The sequence below is a fragment of the Macaca fascicularis genome, chromosome 16 (genome assembly GCF_037993035.2).
Source record: "Macaca fascicularis isolate 582-1 chromosome 16, T2T-MFA8v1.1".
In the NCBI taxonomy this organism is placed as follows: domain Eukaryota; kingdom Metazoa; phylum Chordata; class Mammalia; order Primates; family Cercopithecidae; genus Macaca; species Macaca fascicularis.
Genome location: NC_088390.1, coordinates 73,299,577 through 73,320,502, shown reverse-complemented (window position 1 = coordinate 73,320,502; position 20,926 = coordinate 73,299,577). Strand labels below are relative to the sequence as shown.

The window sequence follows — 20,926 nt, the reverse complement described above, 5'->3', positions numbered from 1 at the left end:
ACTGCCATTTTAAAGTTCACCTTGATCAAAAACCACCTAAATCCAAAGGATGTCAGCCTAATGGCTAAGGTCAGCATGACCATAAACCACAAATGACATCTTTGACCAGAACTATTCTAAACCCCTCCCCGACCAGAGACGTGCCAGCCCTGAGATAACCTCCCCTCCAGCCAGAGAGATGTCAGCCCCAAGATAACCTCTTGCTGACCAGAGACGTTCCAACCCTGCCATAAACTTCTCCCCGACACAGAAATAGTCCAAGCTCTTTCACCAATAAATACTCTTAGTCTGTAGGAGAGAGTGCTCCTGACCGAAATCATCCAGAAACCCCTCTCAGGTTTATTCTCCAAAATAAACCTGTCTTTGACTGTTGAGCCACTTTTTGTGGTTCTTTCCTCTTTCTTTAACTCTTACATGCACTCCAGCCTGGGTGACAGAGCAAGACATCGTCTCACAAAAAAAAAAAAAGTGAGTTCCAGGTGTGGGGGAACCAATGTCAGATTGTTCCCTGTTACCCCGTCATTTTATTCCACAATTCATAACACTTGGGTTTATTCGTGTTATTATCCCCTCCCATTTTTTTACAGTGCTTGAGGAAACAAAAGATCAGAATGTATATTGAAGAAGAGACCCTAATTTATGATTTCTGAGTTGAGTTTGTACATGTTTAATGCTTGGTAAAAATCTCCTGATTGAGGAGAGGCTGCAACTAGGCCCTGATTCTGAGATGAATTTATAGACAGAAAGGAAATTGTGATGGTGGTATGATTATTGACACATTCACCCACCTCCGATGGGGAAAAAAATGGCCCAGAACCTGTTCCTAAGATGCGTGTAAACCACATCTTCCCAGGCTAAGGGCTCCTTCATTTAGCAGCTCAGCATCAGGGCCAGTAAAGACCGAACCTAGTGATGTCTGAGTCCACAATCAGCTTGTATTTAGGAGTGGATTCTATTTTTTCCAGGTGCACAAAAAACAAGCCTGGCACAGTGACAGAGAAAGTGTTCTAGAGAGAGAAAAGTGCAATTAAGAGCTAATTACATTGATAAAAATTGGAGTAGAGCTCACCTAAATGATTGTCCAGTTTGGAAATGCTATCTAACTGTCTCCAAGCACAAAAACGGATTCCTTTACTTTGTTGTGGGGAGAACATGGTTTTGGTATTATTCTGTAAACAGTAACTGAAGAATACAACAGTATTCATTGCAAGGGTGCCAGTGGAGAGGAAGGGGGCCTCACAATTGCTATCAGTTTATAGGTAAGGATTGAAAAGTCACATACAAAAGCAACAGGGAGCCTCCCACAGGAGGCTGAGTCATTGGAGTTGTGGGTGGGTAGGAGGAGAGTGGGCTTGGAAACCATTTAGGCCAAGCCCCTCAGAGTGGAAGGGTGTTGCTCAAGGATTCGTGGTGAATGAGTGGCTAAATTGGGACCAGAACTGGCTTCTCTTATCTTTCTCCTCTACCATGCTGTGAGACACATGGAAGAATCCAACAGCAAAATACCTGTTATGGGCTAAACTCTGTCTTTCCTAAATTCATTTGTAGAATGACTATATTTGGAGATAGAGTGTTTAAAGAGGTTATTTCATGAAAATTAATCACCAATTAATTGGGGATGAACCCAAATCCAATCTGACTGGTGTCCGTATCAGGAGAGGGAATTTGGACACACTGAGGGACACCGGGGACACGGCACACAGACCACATGAGGACACAGCAGGAAGGTAGCCGTCTGCAAGCCAAGGACAGAGGCCTCAGAAGAAACCAATCCTGCCGACACCTTGATCTTGGACTCCAGTCCCCAGAACTGTAGGAAAATTCATGTATGTTTTTAAGCCACCCAGCCTGTGGTAGTTCATTATGGCAGCCCAGCTGCCTAACACACAGCCCCTACAAGGCTGCACACACCACACGTGCAGCTTTCTGGACTACATGCTGGAGTCCACATATTGCCATCATGGCTTTCTGTTCTCAGAACCTAACGGCATCTTAAAGAGGGCAAGAGGAGAGCAGGCAGAACAGCGACACACAGCATTGTTTTGCTACTCAAAATCTCAAAACCAAAAACGTCTAAGCTGAGCCGACACTTGGAGAGCTAAGGGGTGCATGGCTTGCAGTGGCTTCTGTGGACTTACGGAAGGTGATTAAAACCCCCCTAGGTCTGGTTTCCCACCAGAAGAATGGGTGTCACACTGCCTGGTCTTCTGGAAAAATCTGATTTGCCTACATCTGTCCTACACCCAGGAAGCAGACACTCCTCTATATTAGGATTAAATTGGCAACCCCCAAATGTTCACAGGCAGCCTTCGGAGAGCAGCTGGATTATTCCAAGTCTGCCTTTGTTTGAACTCAAGATGCACCAGGTGTCATCAAATCCAGCTCCCACTCCCAGGCAGCCTCTTCAAAGGCTACCTTCCACTTAGGTGGTTTAGCTGTCTACAAGATTTCATCTTAGGGCCTTGGTCCGGAAATATTGACCTTGTAAGGGGACAGTATCCCCAGGACCAGAAACAGTGTCTGGTAATAGGAACTCAGACCAGCCCAATTCTAAAATTCTCATTGTCAGAATCAGTTATTTGGGTTAAGGCATAAAAGGCTCTTGTAAAATATGTTATCAAAGGGCCATACGTATTACGATGTCTTCAGCCATTAACACCTCTTTGTGACTTCATCAGTGTGACCTCAGAGCCACCCTTAGTCCCTTAGGGCCAGGGGCCAGGGCAGCTGAGTTCTGGTGTGAGGCAAGGAGAAAAGGTTCACAGCCTGTGTTGGGGAGGGGCGAGCACGGACAGGTGTGTCATGTGGAGGGACATGGGTGACAAAAAGGGAAAAGGGGTTCAGAAGGAACGCTGCCAGCTTGACGTGTCTAAGCCAGCCAGACCTCTGTATCAGAGTCGCCTTTCGGCCAGATGGTGCAGATCTTGAACGTGAATGGCCAGGCCAGTTGGCAAGTGCACAAGTCCAGCTGCATCTGTGTAAGGAGCTTGGCATCTCAGAGCTGGCCCTGACCTAGGGCCATGAAGTTGGGAGTGCAGGAAGAATATACAGAGGGAATATCGGTTTCTCCTGGGCTTGTGGGGACCTGCTGGCTTCCTGGAGCCACTGCTGTGATTGGCACTCACATGGGCGGGGCTTCTCCCATGTTCCCAGACAATCAGCTTGCCTGCAGACTCCAGACTCCCACCCCCATGCTGGGGCAGTTAGAGCCCTTCTGGAGAAGCAGGGAGAGGACTGGGGTCAAGTGACAACATCTAAGCATGGGTGGCCTGGGCCTGTCAACCACAGGCCTGGGGCTCAGGGGTCACCTGGAGAGAACAGGAAGGGTTGTTTGGCCACCCACAGTCCAGGGATGGGGGAGGCCGAGGCTCAGCAGGGCGAAGAGGACATCTGGTCATAGTCAGGGCACTTGAGCAAGGCGGGGTAGTTGCTGTTCATCTGCAGGGAGGCCTCGCTGGAGATGTCGGAGGGGCTGCGGCCCCTGACCCAGGCGTCTGGGTGTAGGAACTGGCCTGAGTAATCGGAGCAGTTGCTCAGCCGAGGGCGGTAGAAGCCAGGGTGGGGCCTGTACATGTCCTCCGCGGTGTACCGCTTCATGAACAGGTACACAGACATCACCCCGGCACTCTACAGGGAGAAGACAGCAGAGGACGGCTCACTGCCGGGGCCTGCCTCATCTCCCCTGGCTGGGGTTTGCACAGGACACAGCTCGAGTAGGGTGGGAAGCGAACGTGGGGACAGGAGCAGGGCCCTGGGGGACATCCTGGTTGGAGGAGACCCAGGAAGGTAAGACACATTCTGGGATGAGGAAGGGAAGTAGGGTGGGTGGTCCAGGGTCCAAAATGCTTGTGGAATGTCCCCTTTCCCCTGTTTCCCCTGGCTCAGTGGGGCGACGCCCAGCCCCAGCCTATCCCTACTTAGGGTGACAGGCTTTACCTCCGTTAAAAGGAAGGAGATGGCGGCGAAGGCAAACGACCACCCATACTTGTAGTTGAAGTAGGTCTCTGCGTCCTTGGTCCTGTTGAGCATCTCGTCGTTGATGCTGGAGATGTAGAGCACCAGGCCCACCACGAGAGAGAGGCCTGGTTGGGCAGCAGGGAAGAGGGGATGCTCAGCCCAGAGGCCCTGGAAGTTTGCTGAGGTGGCACCCACCTCCCTTTGCAATTCAGGAGCAAAGCCACCGGCCTTGGGGTAACAATGCTCTCAGTGGAGTTCAAAGGAGAGCAGAAACTTTCCTCCCAAGCACGCTGTTTAGACCAGCACCTTCCAGACAGCAGATAGTTTCAGGGAAGAAGCTCCTATATAGCTGCCCTCCTAAGCCATGGGCTAAGCCCAGTGGTTCTCACGCTGCTGTGCGTATCTGTCACACAGGCCTGAGCCCCAGCTCTGGACATTCTGATACACCTGGTCTGGGATGAGGACCTGGCACTGTATTTCCTTTTTCCGAGGTGCATTTTCACTCTTGTCACCCAGGCTGGAGGGCAATGTCGTGATCTCGGTTCACTGCAACCTCTGCCTCCCAGATTCAAGTGATTCTCCTGCCTCAGCCCCCCCCGAGTAGCTGGGATTACAGGTGCCTGCCACCATGCCCAGCTGATTTTGTGTTTTTAGTAGAGATGACGTTTCTCCATGTTGGCCAGGTTGGTCTCGAACTCCTAACCTCAAGTGATCGCTCGCCTCAGCCTCCCAAAGTGCTGAGATTACAGGCGTGAGCCACTGGGCCTGGCACTGCATTTTCTTAAGAGGGCTGTGAACCACTGAGCTAGAAAGTGGCTTTTACAGAACTGAAGGGTAAAATAGGCCCCCTGGGCAGAAAGAGTCAAGATGGTAGGTGGCACCTATCATTGTGGAGTGCCCCCATGTGGCCCATGGTCTGTGCAACCCACCTGACCACAAGGTGTGGCCTGTCTGAGATCTTTAGGTAGGGAAGTAAAGGGAGTTTGTCCAGATTTTGGCAAGCTTTAAATCAGGAGGCCAGGGGGGACCAACCTCCTACTGCCATTATGCAAATGACTGCCTCAGGCATCAGTTCTATCAATTAGTAGCTGTAATTGAATCAAGACATAATTAATTACTCTGTTTTGAGCTGTTCAGGTTTAATTCCACTCCCATTATTTTATGAAACTAGGGCATCTGGAAGGATGAATGCTAAAGGAAAATTGGTGTGACTGAAACCTTCCTAGTACTTATGTTTGAATCATTGGTGCCCTAAACAAACCCTCTTTATTGTTATCATTGAAATGACTTCATGTGGCCCATCTCAATCCTAGATTTCTGATCCTGTAGCCCACTGCTGAAAAACCTCATGTATGTCAAAGCTACTGTTTATAGCTTTGGCTATCATGAAGTTCACAGAAGGAAAAATAAAAAGCTTAACCCTAGGTCTGTACCCCTTGGACTATGTGGAAATATCACCATGGAAAGGCTGGGCTGATGACATTGCTGGTGCTCAATAAATATGTGTTGGGTTGATGCATGGAAGGGTGGAAGAATGGATGGATGATGGGTTGGTGGGTAGATTGAAAAATGGATGGACAGATGGATGGAAAGAAGTGTGGGTGGGTGGGTGGGTGGATGGGTGGATGGATGGATGGATGAATGGAAGGAGAAAGAAAGAATGGCTCTTGGGCATCAGACTTTCTGACTGCCACCTGGCTCCCAAGCTATGTTGACAAGAAAATATTGGGAAAAGGATCCTAAAATTACTTAGGAGTCATGTGGTAATCAGAATGCTTGGTATCCAATAGCTGTTTTTCCTTTCTTTCCATCCATCCATCCATCCATCCATTATTCAAGCTATTCACCCATCCATTTTCCATCCAAACATCTTCTCCCCAGGATCCCTAACCAGTCAGTCTGGGGCACCTAAATTACATGCCCCAAGAGCCACTTCTTTGGCCCGAGTCATTATCTCCAAAAGAAAGGGTCTCCACAGGTCACCTTGAAAAGGAGAAAGAGTCCACCTTTATTTACTGTTTTCTTTCCCCTTCTCACTCTACACACCAGCCATGAGTAATCTCATCCATGTCCATGGATTCCTTTCCCACTCCCTAGGCTGGTAGCTCTCCAATCTCTATCTTTGGTCCAAGCCACTCCCATGAGCCCCAGACGCTGACCTCTGGCAGCCTTCCGGACACCTCTTCCCAAATGTCATAAGGATACATCAAACTCAGCATTTCCCACACTAAACTCATGATCTGCCCAAATCTGCTCCTTCTCTCTGTGATCCCTGAATCAATGATGTGATATGCCATCTACCCAGTGCTCAAGCAAGAAATTGGCACTCACCTTGACTCTTCCCTGGAAGCCTCATCCTAGTTCTGTTGAGTTTACCTCTCGAATGTCACTCGAACCCTCTCTCTCTTCTCCACCATCAACCCCCTGTTTGGGCCATCACCTCTACTATGGGAATAGCCTCTTGCCTAGTCTCCCTGCCTCCTGTCTTGCTTCCCTCCCTGCCTCCATTCCCCAGCATGGTCATTCTAAAATCCAAACCCAATCGTGTCATCCCTTGGCTCAAAATCCATCTAAGGCTTCTCCTAAAGTCCGAAATCCATAAGATGACCTCAGATGCCTTCCCCAGTCTCTCTTCTCACTACAGTTTTCCTTGCACCTGCCATGATGAGCTATGATTACACTCAGTTCCCCCAATGGTTCATCCTCCCTCTTCCTTCCAGGCTACTTTTCCACCCCCACCCCCAACCTCACTTCTTTGCCTAATGCTTACTCATCCTTTAGCTTGCCTCCTCCTGGTAGTCTTCCATGACCAATCTTTGCCCTGAGTTTCAGCCACTGGTCTTGACCCCCATTGCAGTCCTTGCTGGCCACCATTCATAGTCCTATTCACACTGGGTTCCTATCTCCTGTCTACTGTTTATATCTCCCATTACACTGCCCTTTTTGTAGGCAGTGATGCCAGCAGCCAGAATAAGGCCTGGTAGATATCATGAATGAATAAAAAGAAGAAAACTGAAGTACAATCTGGCATCAGTCCAGGAAGACAAGTCCATGTTGAAGGGGTCTAGGAGGATTTATGGTGTGGTGTGTGACTGGAGAGGGAAGGAGACAGCAGGAGTCTCGGGAGGACAGCTGGGGGATGGGGGGGGTGAAGGATCCATTATTCCAAAGGCAGATTGTGTTTAATATTCATGCACAAATATGAAGACATAGCCCCTTCAAAAACAGGAATACTCAAGATAGTGGGAATTAAAAAGTACTTAGGGGTAGTGATGTGTGGAGTGAGGAAGGAACCCTGGGTTCCAATCCCAGATTTGCCTGATGGGAGCCTGTGCAGTCACCCCTCCTGTGGAGCCTCTGTTGCTCTTCTGGAAGATAATAATAGGCCCAGGGTCCTCAGATGTTTCCTTCAGCTCTGACTCAATTCTGTCTGGATGACTGACTCAGCCTGTCCTAATTCCAGGAGTTCCCAATGCAGAGTCGTTTGGGAGTTAAACAGCAAAAGTCTAGGGTTACCAGGCATGGTAGCTCATGGCTGTAATCCCAGAACTTTGGGAGGCCAGGGCAGTTGGATTGCTTGAGCTCAGGAGTTCGAGATCAACCTGACCAACATGGAAAAACCCTATCTTTACCAAAAATACAAAAATTAGCCAGGTGTGATGGCAGGCACCTGTAATCTCAGCTACTCGGGAGGCTGAGGCAGGAGAATTGCTTGAATTCAGGAGGTGGAGGTTGCAGTGAGCCGAGATCGTGCCACTGCAATCCAGCATGGGTGCCAAAGCAAGACTCTCTCCAAAAAAAAAAAAAAATTCAGGGTGCAAGGAAAGAAAACAACACAACTTACCTGAGAGGATAAAGAAGATGCCAGAGACAAAGGCCAGTATTGTCCGGTGGGGACGGATGTGTCCAATGTTGCTCAGGATAAACCCAATGAACATGAAGAAGAGGCTGACCAGAGGGAATGGTGTGGCTGAGCGGATCATCTCTAATTAACGGGACAAAAGGGCAGCCTGTTAGTCTCCAGGCCTGACTCATTCCTCATCATTTCGAGTTGAGTGTTCCTGGCAGTGTCTACCAACAGGTCCTCAAATCCCCACCCCTGCAGGGGTTCCCCAGACTCTACCCCCATCAGGTGGCCTGGGGATCTCCCATTATTAGCAGGACTTTTGTCCCTGAGGTGGGCCTGGAAGGTCTGACTTCAAGTATCAGCATCTTCAGGGCCTCTGTCATTTCCCCCATGCATAAGCTAGTACCTCCCTGGGGGTCTACACTGTCTGCCAATATGGAGTCCATACTGCCTGCAAATATGGCAGTTGTGGAAGGGCCAGGTCATTCCATCTTGCTTCCTCTTCCAGGCAGATTAACCATTTCCTTGGGCAAGGGGTTGCTCTGAATGGTGCAGGGGACAGTTACAGCCTTTGTTTTCTTCAACTTGTAATTACTTGGGTAGCAGTTCTGTTGGGGCTAGTCTTTGTCCCTGGTTCCTGAGAGATAACTTCTAAATTCTTGGAATTTTCCAAGGATGGGAGTGTCTTCATTATTCACGGTAGGTCTCTCAACCACACCTGAGGTTTTGCTAACCAGGTGACTCAGGATGGGGGCTAGAAACACCAACCACGGAATTAAAAGATTGGGGTTTTGAGCCAGGTGATATCAGTCTGGCCTCTAGGGAAGGTAAGGGGCTGGAGGGTGAGATCAGTCACATGATCAATAATGTAATCAATCATGCCTATGTAATGAAACCCAATAAAAACTCTGGACACCAAAGCTCAATTGAGCTTCCTGGTTGATGAACGCATCAGTGTGTGAAGATGGTGACACAACCTGATTCCATGGAGAGAAGACTCTGAAGCTCCACATTCAGGACCCACCCCCAGACCTTGCCCTATGTGTCTCTTCATCTGGCTGGTGCTGATTTGTGTCCTTTGTAATAAAATTGGAATGGTAAGTATAGCACTTTCCTGAGTTCTGTGAGTCATTTTTGCAAATTATTGAACCTGATGGAGTTACGGGAGCTCCCATATTTGGAGCTAATTGGTCAGAAGTGCAGGAGGCCAGGGACCTCTGAACTTGCAGCTGGCATCTGAAATAAGGGTAGTCATGCTAGGGGCTGAGACCTTAAACCTGTGGAGTCTCTGTTAACTCCAGGCGATTAGTATCAGAATTGCATTGCAATATTGCAAGTTCATACTGGGGGCAGAACTGACTCTGTTGAGGTCAAGGCCATAAAGTCAGGCTCCCTGGGACCCAGAGAGCTCAGTTCCCTGATTGATGCCTGGGTCAGTAGACTGGGAGACTCCAGCAACCTGTTTTCACTACTGGAAAATTAAGCTGTAGTGAACTCAGGTCAGCATACCCAGTGGAGTCTAAGGGCATTCCTCTTGAGAAATATGCTGGCACCCTGACTCTTCCCTCTGCCCTGCTCCTCTCTGTCCAGCCAGTGGCCTGGGTTGCCAGACTCAAGGCACTTACTCAGAACATTGACTGTGGACTCAGATGTCAGCTGGGTGTTCATGGGCATCACATATTCAATGGTGAAGCAACGCCCCCGCTCCTCACCTGTGGAGACAAGAATCACATTTCCAGGTCCTTCTTGAACATGGATTTGAAGTTAGTTCATTCAAATGGTATTTCCAAGTGTTTTTAGCATCTTTGACCTGCTGTGTCTTTGCACCTGAGCTGGATCCAAACCCTATGGGGGTCCTGTCCCTGGCTCATAGCCCACAGCAGGGGTGGAGGCATGTCCTGACATGACAACCTTCCTGGAGAAGCACCTGTGTGAGGATGGACCCAAGCACCAAGAGTCACATGAAAAGAGGTTGGTATTGCAAACTCTCCATGCTGAGTGAACAACTGGTGCCATCTCACTGCGTTTGGCCAGATGGGGCTGACAATGGTGCATAGCTGACTTAGATTGTCCAGTGTGGGTGTCATGGAGCAGAACTCCAAAAGCCTTGTCAACCACCCTGGAAACCAGATCCTAGTGACTTCAAACTCCAGATTTAAGCACAGACCAATGCCATGCAGTCTGGGGCAGAAGAAGTCAGAGTTGGATGCCATTCCCGTGGCAGACTCAACACCTTGAGGTATCTTCCCTGCTAAATACTGGTGGGAACCAATACCCACTCCAACCCCCAAAGCTGTACTATCAAGCTGGGAGGAAAAAGGCTGGGAGAGCCAAACTGTGTGTCTTCCCAATGCACACATAAGTTACAGGTCCCTACCAAGAAAAGCCCAGTTGACCACACTGTGGCAATCCAGGCCAGCCCAGGCTTGCAGCTAGTCTTGTATGACTTGGAGATGTTTTTCTTGTGCAGGCTAGTCTTGGCCCGTGATAAAGGGATAAAGGATAGAATTCTTGGAGTGGTAACTTGGAAGGTTACAGAGAAGCCCTAGTGAGTAAAAAGGCAGGTCCAGATAAGTGGGGTCAAAACCTCTACCATGCAGCAGAAGCTGGAGGGACCTGCTCATGCATTTCCTCTGTGCCATTTTATGGAGGAACAGAGAAACTACCAAGTATCTTCTATTCTATAAACTAGTGGATGCAAGGAAGCTGAGTTAAGGAGACTTAACCTCTTTGAATCTTCATTTCTGTATTTGCAAAGTGGAAATAAGTCCTGTCTTGCAGTATTGTTGGGAGGATTATATGGGATCAATACTTCAATGAGCTAAGGCATACATGAACATTTGAGATCTGTGCAGTGTCATTTGCATCCAGTCCTGGGAGCAGAGTGTGGGGAAGGCATAGTTACATTCATCTTTCAGGAAGGAAGACCTGGGAGGTGAAAAGACTGGCTCAAATGGACATTGAGAATCAGGACTTGAGTTTGGAACAGGGTCCCAGTCACTGCAGGGAGCACCACCCGCCATATATAGGGATCATCCATGGTGAACGGTCTCCTTCCAGCATCTCTTGGCCATCTCTTCCCAGGGAGGTACCTCTTGGGGCAGGTGATGTCAGGGGGGCAGGGCTGTCCCCAACCCTGGGCACCTTTACCTGCAAGGAAGCAGACCCGCCAGAGGCCTGAGTGCAGGGACATCTTGATCTCGGTGCTCTGGTTCTGGGGTACAATCACACCCTCCTCCAGGTACAGCCAGTAGTCGGTGCTGACCGCGATACCCAGGAGGCCCAGGCCACAGACAGCAAAGACGCTGCTCAGCAGGGTCAGGGCCTTCCTCCCGCAGGCACTCATCTTCCTGGACCGTTGCTGGGTGGCCAGTTGTCACACTCCCACCAGCACGGACTGTGCTCTGGGGCCAGGGAGAGTGGGTGAGCAGGTGGCAGTGCTCACGGCTCTGAGAAGACAAAGATGAGCCGGTAACTAAAGTCAACCCCCAACCTGGCTCAATGGATGGGTAAAGACCACCAGGCCACCCCCAGGACACCAAGTCACCGAAACAGAGGTGCCACCCTCTCCCCAACCCCGCAGCAATTCAGAGCATTCTTGGCATGCCACTGCAAGGACCCCCTTGTCCTCTCTGGGAGTCCCCTTGATGGGTACTGCCATTCATTCATTCATTCATTTCATTCATTCATTCAGCAACCCATTGTGCCAGACATGGGAGATACAAAAATGAACATGACACTATCCTTGTCATTGAAGGGCTTCCCATCTAGAAGAAAAAATGCACCCCCAAAGCAATTAAATGCAGCCCTTTGAGGGCTGTGGTAGAGACCTGTCCAGGAAGTAGAGAGGAAGAATGGAGGAGAGCACTCTGCTGGGTGAGCTGCTCTGTGTTGAAAAGGATTCTGAGGCTCAAATACACTCTGTGAGAGATGCTGGCTCCAGACAGGACACTGGCAGCAGCCTTGGGAAGGAGTAGAGGGGCAGGGAAGACTTCTTGGAGGAAGGTATCCTCCTCATGTGACACTAATCAGTTGCAGGACTGGGTCAACACAAGCAAAGAAGCCACACCACAGTCCAAGTGCAACAGCCTCCTAAATCCACCTAATCAGAAATGGGCTGACTCTTGCCTGCTCAGCACACTATGTTGGCAGGGGCCAGCTCTGAACGAGAAAAATAGAAGCTAAGTGTCTATGCAAGGTCAACCACAAGCCCCACGTGCTGATACCTGCCAGGGTCAGGCACTGGACTTGGAGCTAGAAAACAGTGGAGAGCGAGGCAGATGGATGCCAGCCCCCATGGAGCCCATAGCCAGTCTCAGGGCTCCTGTGCTCTGGCTGTAATCTAGAATCACCTAGGAAGTGTCTAAAAATCCCTGATACCCTGGCGCTGCTCCAAGAGATTCTGATACAACTGGGCTCAAGTGGGGCCTGGGCAACGGTATTTTTTAAATGCTGCCAAGTGATTCTAATGTGTAGCCAAAGTTCAGAACAATTGGTCTTTGCTACTCCAATATGATCCATGGACCAGTCACACGGGTATCACCAGGCAGCTGGTTAGAAAAATAGATTATCTGGCCTTTCCAACATCCTAAATAGAAATCTGCATTTTAACAGGATCCAGGTGAGTTGTCTGCGTACTAAAATCTGAGAAGTGCTATGCCAATCAAACAGGTGATGGCATTGTAATGTAGCAACTGCTATGATGGGGAAAACCCAGGATACGACAAGGGCCCAGAAGGGGTCATCCAGTGGGGCTGGAGGGGGCAGGAAGAGCCATCTCTAGGCCTGGGGCAACTCAGAAAGGTTGTGTCACCCAAGCCAGCCGTGGCTGCAAGTTTGCTATACACTGTCAGCATCTTTCACTGGCTCCTTGCAATATTGCAAAGTCAGAACTTTTGAAACGGGATGTTAGTGATGTTTAGGAAAGAGGTGCAGCAGTGCTTTGGTGCAGTCCACCAATATCAGGGCTCCAGTGGTGTCCTAGGGTCCTACCTCAGGGATGGTATCATGTCCCAGTTGAGATCCGAGGCATGGGTGGGTATTGAGACAGCTGAAAACGGATAGAAGCCAGATTTGTCTGCAGAGTCTGAGTTGACCATAGGAGGAGAGTGGGAGAGATTAGAGCCTCTTTGTGAGAAGGGGTTGGGCGGTGCACGTTGGCCCTGATTCCACAGTGCCCGCCCTGCCCTAGCAGTTGATCATGGGAAAGTTGATTGATCTACAGAGTGAGCCACACATTGGCTTCCTGGAGGCATGCGTGAGTCTATGTCCATGTTTGCAAGGCTGAAGAGCACAGAGCTTTAAGCCACAATGATCCTTCCTGTATTGGCTTTGACAAAGGAGGGAGAAATGAAACGCCAAACAGTCAGCCCTCTCCATGCAGCCAAGTCATTGTCCATGCAACAGGGTGGGCAGAGGGGAGCAGGACAGCTTGTATCTAGCACAGGTATCTACTAAAGCGCCTATAAACCCTGCGCTTGCAGCTGTGGAAGAGGCGACAAAATCAGAGGTGTTGCTGCTTGTAGAGTTTGTGAGCTGGAAAAATGGGAAACCACAGCATCCTGTTCTGACTGAAGGTGGGGTAGCATCGTAACAGGCAGAACCCAGGTCCTGAGGAAGAGAAGCCGACTCCTAGTGGAGGCCCAGGGCAAGGCTGCTGCCAATTGGTGGGAAGCAGTTGTGACATTGTAATGATAGTATTTTTATATTAGTAGTTAGCCAAATACTGACATTTATACTTGAAGCTCACAAAGTCCCAACATCTGCCAAAGGAAATGGAATTGAAACCCCAAAGATGGTTAGCAGGGGTAAGCGGATCAGTGGAGAACAAAGGGATATGGCTCCCATAGGCGAACAGAGCCTTGAACTTACAACACTCAACCATGCTACTAAACATCCATGTAAGGTTGGGAAATTAACCCCTCTTCTTTGGTTTGGATAAGGTGGTTTGTTTGTCCCCACCAAAGCTCATGTTGAAATTTGATCCTCAATGTGGCAGTGTTGGGAGGTGGGCCTAGGAAGGTGTCCGGGGTCACGGGATCCCTCAGGAATGGCTTGGTGCTGTTATCATGGTGGTGAGTTCTCTGCTGTGTTGTGATGCCATATGAAAGCCCTCATCACAGGCCAGGGATATGGCCTTGAATGTTTCAGCCTGCAGAACCAAGAGCTAAATAAACCTCTTTTCTTTTAAATTATCCAGTTTCAGGTATTCTCTTATAGCAACACAGAACAAATTAAGACACTCTCTGAAGCCTAATTTTCTCCTGGATAACATGGAGGAAGAGACTAATAATAAAAGCTAAAGTATATTGAATGTTTATCATTGTTAGGCATCCTGTTAAGTACTTTACTCCCTATTCTAATCCTGGCTATTCTATTACCATCCCCATTTTACAAGTGAGCAAACTGAGATCAGAGAGGTTAAGAAGCTTACACAAGAGCACTCAGCTGGCAAATGGTGGTACCTGCATTTGAACCTTACCTTGCCCCACTCCCAAGCCCTTTTACAAGGCTTGCATTCTCAAACTCCCACCCCCATGAGTTTATCCAAAGTGGGTTCTATGGAGCAATAATTCCATGGAATATTCTAGAAAAAGTGGTTAAAAGCAAGAAAGAAAAAAAAAAACCCAGCTTGTGAGAAGCACTGCACCTAGCTCTTGAAGAACTGCATTGCACATTATGGTAAAGACTTTGAAAAGCTTGATTGGCTTTGCTTATTTCAGTATTTTCCAAACTTAATTGAGAAAAAAAAAAAAGACATCATGTTCTGTGAAACCCACTTTGGGAACCACACTACCTGCCAGGAAGAATAGGAAGACCTGCCTTGCTCACTCCACAAAATTGCTGGTGTGATTAAACGTGACAGCAGATACGACTACGCTTTGAAAAAAATCTAAAGCATGATCCTGGCATAAGGTATTGTTATTAAGCAACAGTGGACTAAGCCCCTGCGTCTTGCAGAGAGAATGGATCAGAACTTCCGAAGCATGACTGCTGTTACCTGGTTGAAGCTGAGCAGCCAATCTTAATGTTAAGCCTGGCAGGGAGATGAAAAAGATTCATGTCTTGGAGATTTGAAAAGATGAAAGTGGAGAGGAGATTGGATCTTAATCTACAAAAGCAAGAAATAAAAGAAGAGGCTGAAAGTGACCTTGCCTGCCAGACTCTACAACAGCAGATCCTAAAGCCTGGAATAGACCTAGGAAAACCAAAAAGTTTCATCTATTTCCAGAGTATGTAATACATTTATGGAATGCTACCTGGGGTGAAAAACAGCAATCTTATTCATTACAAAATTATATCTATGCTTTTATTACGTAATCCTATTTATTTATAAATAAATAATGTTATTGACTGAGTATTGGTTAGCCCCCAGGCACTGTGCAAAGCCCTTCATGTACAGGGTTTCATCAGGACCTCACGATAACCCCATGAGTAGGTGGGATTAGTCCCACTTTGTGGATGGAGAAACTCAGGGTTACAGATGTGGAGTAGCCTACAGGAAATCATAGGTGAGTGGTAGGCTGGTTTTAAACCCTGGTCTAACTCCAAAGTCTATGCTTGGACTACATCATCTCCCTGCTGAAGAAATATGGGTTCAAAGAGTGTTGGGAAGAAGGAAAATCATCCAAAGTAGGTCACTCAGGCAATCTAGAAATGTATGAGACACAGTATTCGGAAATGTTTCTTTAGAAGTGGCCAAGTGTCACATAAAGGCTTCTTGTTTGATACTATAGGGCATATTGTTGGGAGTCATCCAGCCATATCTTCTGGTAGCTTCTTGGAGGTGCACTATGACCCAGGATTTCTACTTCTGAAACCCACCTTGTGGGGTGGCAGGACTAATATTTCCCTCAAACTACACACAGGAAACCAAAATCCAGAGGGGAGAAGTACCTGGGATTACCCAGCCAGTTACTTGGAAAGATAAAAGTGTGCACTAGAAATATTTTAGATCCTGACCCAGTACTTTTTTTTCTGTATTGCACAGAAAATTATATAACACAGAAAATGAAAATTACCTGTGCTTTCCCACTCTGAGAACACCATCATTATTAATATCTTAGTTCATTGCCTTTTAGTCGTTTTTCCTACGTAGTTGTGCATGTGTTAAATATTCTCCCACCCAGTGTCTTCAGTAGGGACAGGAGTGACCTTGAATGCACCCTAGTCTGGACTGCATTCCTAGGCCCTTGTTCGAGCTTCTGCTTTTACACGGTTCCTTCTCTATCCCACAAATCTCACGTTCATTTGATTTTTCTTATAGGAGAGGAGCCATTTTTTATAAGTTGCTACCACAAGAGAAAATGTTTACACTATAATAGTAAATGAATGAAGTTGAATGCAACATCACACTTTTAACCTAAACTCAACTGTAAACAAAATTCACAGACTGGAAAGAAATAACCCAAAATGTTGATGGTGGCTGCTTCCAGGTAATTAGGTTATGCATTTTTAAAAAAAAATACTTCTCTGTGCTCAACAAAGTTTCTCAAAGAACATGTATTGTTTCCAGAATCAGAGAAGAAAACTAAATCAAAGATGAGAGTGATCTATTCTCCAATCACTGCCCTTGTATACAAAAGTGCAGGGCTCCAGCTAAACTCCTGGGGTAGAGATGCCAACATGTAGTGTCATCTTTTGAGGACTGGCTTCCAGAAGCAGGCAGCCTTCTTGAGCTTTTATTATTATTTTTATTTATTTATTTATTTATTTATTTATTTATTTATTTATTTATTTATTTTTGAGACGGAGTCTCGCTCTGTAGCCGCAGGCTGGAGTGCAGCCGCGCAAACTTGGCTCACTGCAAGCTCCGCCTCCCGGGTTCACGCCATTCTCCTGCCTCAGCCTCCCAAGTAGCTGGGACTACAGGGGCCCGCCACCGTGCCCAGCTAATTTTTGTTGCATTTTTAGTAGAGACGGGAGCTTTTTAAGATGATTACCAAGGCACGATTACCTCTAAGTATCAGCTTGTTAATTATCAGGAATTAACAGTTGCTAATTATCATCCATGACTAGCAACTAGGGAGAAATGTCTTGTGGAGATTAAATCATTAATGGCACATTCCCCTGCTCAAGCCAACAATAAAAGGACTTGCAATGAAGTGCTTAGGTGCCCAGAGGTAGATAGAGGTTACAGGAGCAAGTGAGAGCCCAGTTATCAACTGCTGGGAAGGATGGATAGGGTTTAATTGGAGAGAAGGAGGAAGAAAGTGGAAAGAGAGTCAAATACAGACACCCTGATCTCAGTTTCCTACCGGTCCAGAGAAAACTCAGAGTGCTTTGATAAAGGGTTCATGGTGTAGGGGTTCTTGACAAGGCTTTGGAGTCAGTGACAAGAGCTGCTCCTGGGAGCTTGTCCAGTGACTCAGTGTCAGCGTGGCCAGTGTCCAGCAGGATGGGCTGGTGACCAGAGGAAAACCCCCAGTGCTTCTCTGGCCCTGCCTGCTTCCCACTATGCTGATCCCCATTATCTTCCTTGGTTGTGAAAAAATGACCACAAAATCTTTGACACTCCATTAAGAGGCGGGAGCCCTGTCTCCTGTCCATGAGTCTAGGCAGCGTTGTGACTGCTTTGACAAATAAAGTACACAGAAGTGATGCTATGTGACTTTTTTTTTTTTTTTTTTTTTTGAGATGGAGTTTCACCCTGTCGTCCAGGCTGGAGGTGCAATGGCGTGATCTCCCTCACTGCAAACTCCGCCTCCCAGGTTCAAGAAATTCTCCTGCCTCAGCCTCTCGAGTAGCTGGGATTGCAGGTGCCCACCACTACGCCCAGCTAATTTTTGTATTTTTAAGCAGGGATGTGGTTTCACCATGTCAGCCAGGCTGGTCTTGAACTCCTGACCTCAAGTGATTTCACCTGCCTCGGCCTCTCAAAGTGCTGGGATTACAGGTGTGAGCCACCACACCTCACACTATGTGACTTCCAAGGCTGGGTCATAAGAGGAGATGTAGCTTCCACCAGGTTCTCTCTGGAGTTCACTCAGGGGAAGCCAGCCTCATGTAAGAAACCTGACACCCTGGGACCACCATGCTTTAGAACAGGGTTTCTCCACCTTAACCCTATGGACATTTGTGGCTGAATATTTCTTTGTTTCTGGGGGCTGTCATGTGCATTGCAGGATGGCGTCCTTAGCCTCTATCCACCAGATGTTAGCAGCACTCTAGTTGTGATAGACAAAAGTGTCCCTTTGATGGGAAAACCACCTCTGGTTGAGAACCAGTTGTTTAGAGAGTATGTGCAGGTGCTCTGCTTGACAGCCCAACTAAGCTTCCAACCAATAGCCAGCACTAGCTGCCAGCCATGGGATTGGGCCATCTTGGATGGACATCCAGCCCAGTTGAGCCTTCGGATAACTGCAGCCCCAGCCAACATCTGACTGCATCTGCATGAGAAGCTCCATGTAAAAACTGCCTAGTTGAGCACTTCCCAAATTCCACACCTATAAAATCATGAGCACAATAAAACAGTTGCTGTTTTATACCATTATGTTTCAAGATAATTTGATACACAATGGAAGTTACCCAAATAACTTCTTTACTCACTAACTTAGCTCCTTCTTACTACCTTGATGTGATATAAATTCCAGGCATGACCTTGTCCAGAATGTGACAGTGACGGAGGGCCTGGGGGTCATAGTTTAGTCCCCAGAGTTTATAGCTACATGGGGGAGTGAATGGCACATGGAAGTAGGCAAATCTGGGATGTAATGCTGGCTCTCCCATGTACCATCCTGGGCCAGTCACATGACCATGCTAAACCTCAGTTTCTTCATCTGTAAAACAGGGATAACTTCATAAGAGTTATTGTGAAGATTTATGAAAGACTTGTCAAGTAAGTCTGGGTTACCTCATGCCATCTCGGTACAATACTGCAATCAAAAAGTAGCACAACCTGGCCAGGCGAGGTGGCTCACACCTGTAATCCCAGCACTTTGAGAGGCCGAGTCAGGGAAATCACTTGAGGTCAGGAGTTTGAGACCAGCCTGGCCAACTTGGTGAAACCCCGTTTCTATGAAAAATACAAAAATTAGCCAGGCATGATGGCACACACCTGTAATCCCAGCTACTCAGGAGGCTGAGGCAGGAGAATCGCTTGAACCTGGGAGGTAGAGGTTGCAGTGAGCCAAGATCGCGCCATCGCACTCCAACCTGGATGACAGAGTGAGACTCCATCTCAAAAAGATTTAAAAAAAGGAAGAAGAAGAAAGAAGCACAACCTGATACCCAAAAAGCGATAACAAGGCAGATTTAGTAAGGTAAATTTGCCCCTGAAAAGGGCAAAATGGCTCAGACTTTCTCATCTTTGTCCAACTCTCCAAATTCCATGGCAGTTGCTCCCTGCAGAATTTTATTTTCCATCCCTGACAAATTTCAGCCCTCCTGTCTCCTCTCTCACCTCCATATCAACGAATTGGAGAGATTTTAGTTTTTTCTGATGTGAGGAGATAAAAATGCTCTGTTTAATGATGTAAAAGTTGTCTTCACGGTGGACAGAGTGGCATCTCGGTAGACAAAGGATAAATATAATATTAGCAAACATGGGTCAGGTGTGTACTAAGGACATGTCAAACACAGCAGGGACTCAGCATCAGAAGGGGGTGTGTCACCTGGAGACTGGAGACCTCTAGGTGTCATTACAGTCCTGCTCTTTCAACCTGGGATCTTCTTAGTTAGAGACACTGGCCCCTAACAAGTGGTCATGAAGCTGCCAGCTAATGGGGGAGGGAGGGCCTGATGAATGGCCCCTTTTCCCTGCTGGCCCCGCCAAACTCTCTCTGCCACATTGTTGAGGCACTTTGGAGAGTGAGCATTGCTGGGCAGGGATTCCTGTCCTTTGACAAAAACAAAACCCCAGGATTATGCTTTTGGAGTGTGAGGCTCTCTCTGCCCCGAGACTAAGAGCAAAGCCACAGCTAGCCTGTCTGCCAGGAGTCCAGGCTACAGAGCTGAGGATACCAAGCTCTGGCATACCCCTGCCACACTGCATTCCAAAACTTCCTGGAGTGGAGATCAGTGTCTAATACAACTCCTCTCATCCTTGGTTTGGCAGGAGGTAACTGATGGTCCAGTTTCCATAGGGACCAAGGGGCATGATGGGCACCCACCAAGGGTCACTGCTCTTAACAAAAGAAGTCCAGCTGGAGAGAGAGCTGACAATGCCTTTACTGAAAGTCCAACAAAATGTCTCATAAATATCACAATATTTCCTCAAAGACATGGACATAAACACCAAGTAGGAGGGTCATCTAGCCAGGTAGCACTAACCGAGTAGTGATAATAGTAATTCTATCATTGTTGTCTTTGCAGAAATTTTCTATGCATTTAAAATAGAAGGCCAATCCTAAGAAAAACAACAAAGCTGAAGGCATCATGCTACATTACCACAAACTATACTACAAGGCTACAGTAATCAAAACAGCATGGCACTGGTACCCAGACACAGAGATCGATGTAACAGAATAGATATCTCAGAAATGAGATCACACATCTACAACCATCTGATCTTCAACAAACCTGACAAAAATAAGCAATGGGGAAAGGATTCCTTATTTAATAAACGGTGCTTGGAAAACTGGCTAGCCATATGCAGAAAACTGAAACTGGACCCCTTCCTTACACCTTATACAAAAATTAACTCAGGATGGATTAAAGACTTAAATGTAAAATCCCAAACCATAAAAACCCTAGAAGAAAATATAGCCAATACTATTCAGGACACAGGCATGGGCAAAGATTTTATGATGAAATCACCAAAAGCAATTGCAACAAAAGCAAAAATTGACAAATGGGATCTAATCAAACTAAAGAGGTTCTGTACAGCAAAAGAAACTGTCATCAAAGTGAACAGACAGATGACGGAATGGGAGAAAGTTTTTGCAATCTACCCATCTGACAAAGGTCTAATATCCAGAATTTACAAGAAACTTAAACAAATTTACAAGAAAAAAAGCCAACCCCATAAAAAGGTAGACAAAGGACATGAACAGACACTTCTCAAAAGCAGACATTTATGTGGCCAACAAACATATGAAAAAAGCTCAACATCACTGATCACTAGAGAAATACAAATCAAAACCACAATGAGATACCATCTTGTCAGTCAGAATGGTGATTATT

The 20,926-nt window shown here is 47.2% G+C and overlaps 1 protein-coding gene across 1 annotated transcript in view; it reads right to left on the bottom strand.

Moving 5' to 3' along the window:
* Window positions 1–473: 473 nt before the first annotated feature.
* The window catches only part of CACNG5 (calcium voltage-gated channel auxiliary subunit gamma 5), a 54,365-nt gene continuing 33,912 nt past the window's right edge, over window positions 474–20,926 (bottom strand). Inside the window, exons 2-6 of the mRNA XM_015438737.4 lie at window positions 10,955–11,253; window positions 9,430–9,516; window positions 7,802–7,942; window positions 3,937–4,082; window positions 474–3,627 (exon numbers count right to left, since the gene is read on the bottom strand). Of these exons, the coding sequence (XP_015294223.1) occupies window positions 3,370–3,627; window positions 3,937–4,082; window positions 7,802–7,942; window positions 9,430–9,516; window positions 10,955–11,150 (828 nt within the window). The 5' untranslated portion in view covers window positions 11,151–11,253 and the 3' untranslated portion in view covers window positions 474–3,369. The remainder of the gene's footprint in view (window positions 3,628–3,936; window positions 4,083–7,801; window positions 7,943–9,429; window positions 9,517–10,954; window positions 11,254–20,926) is intronic.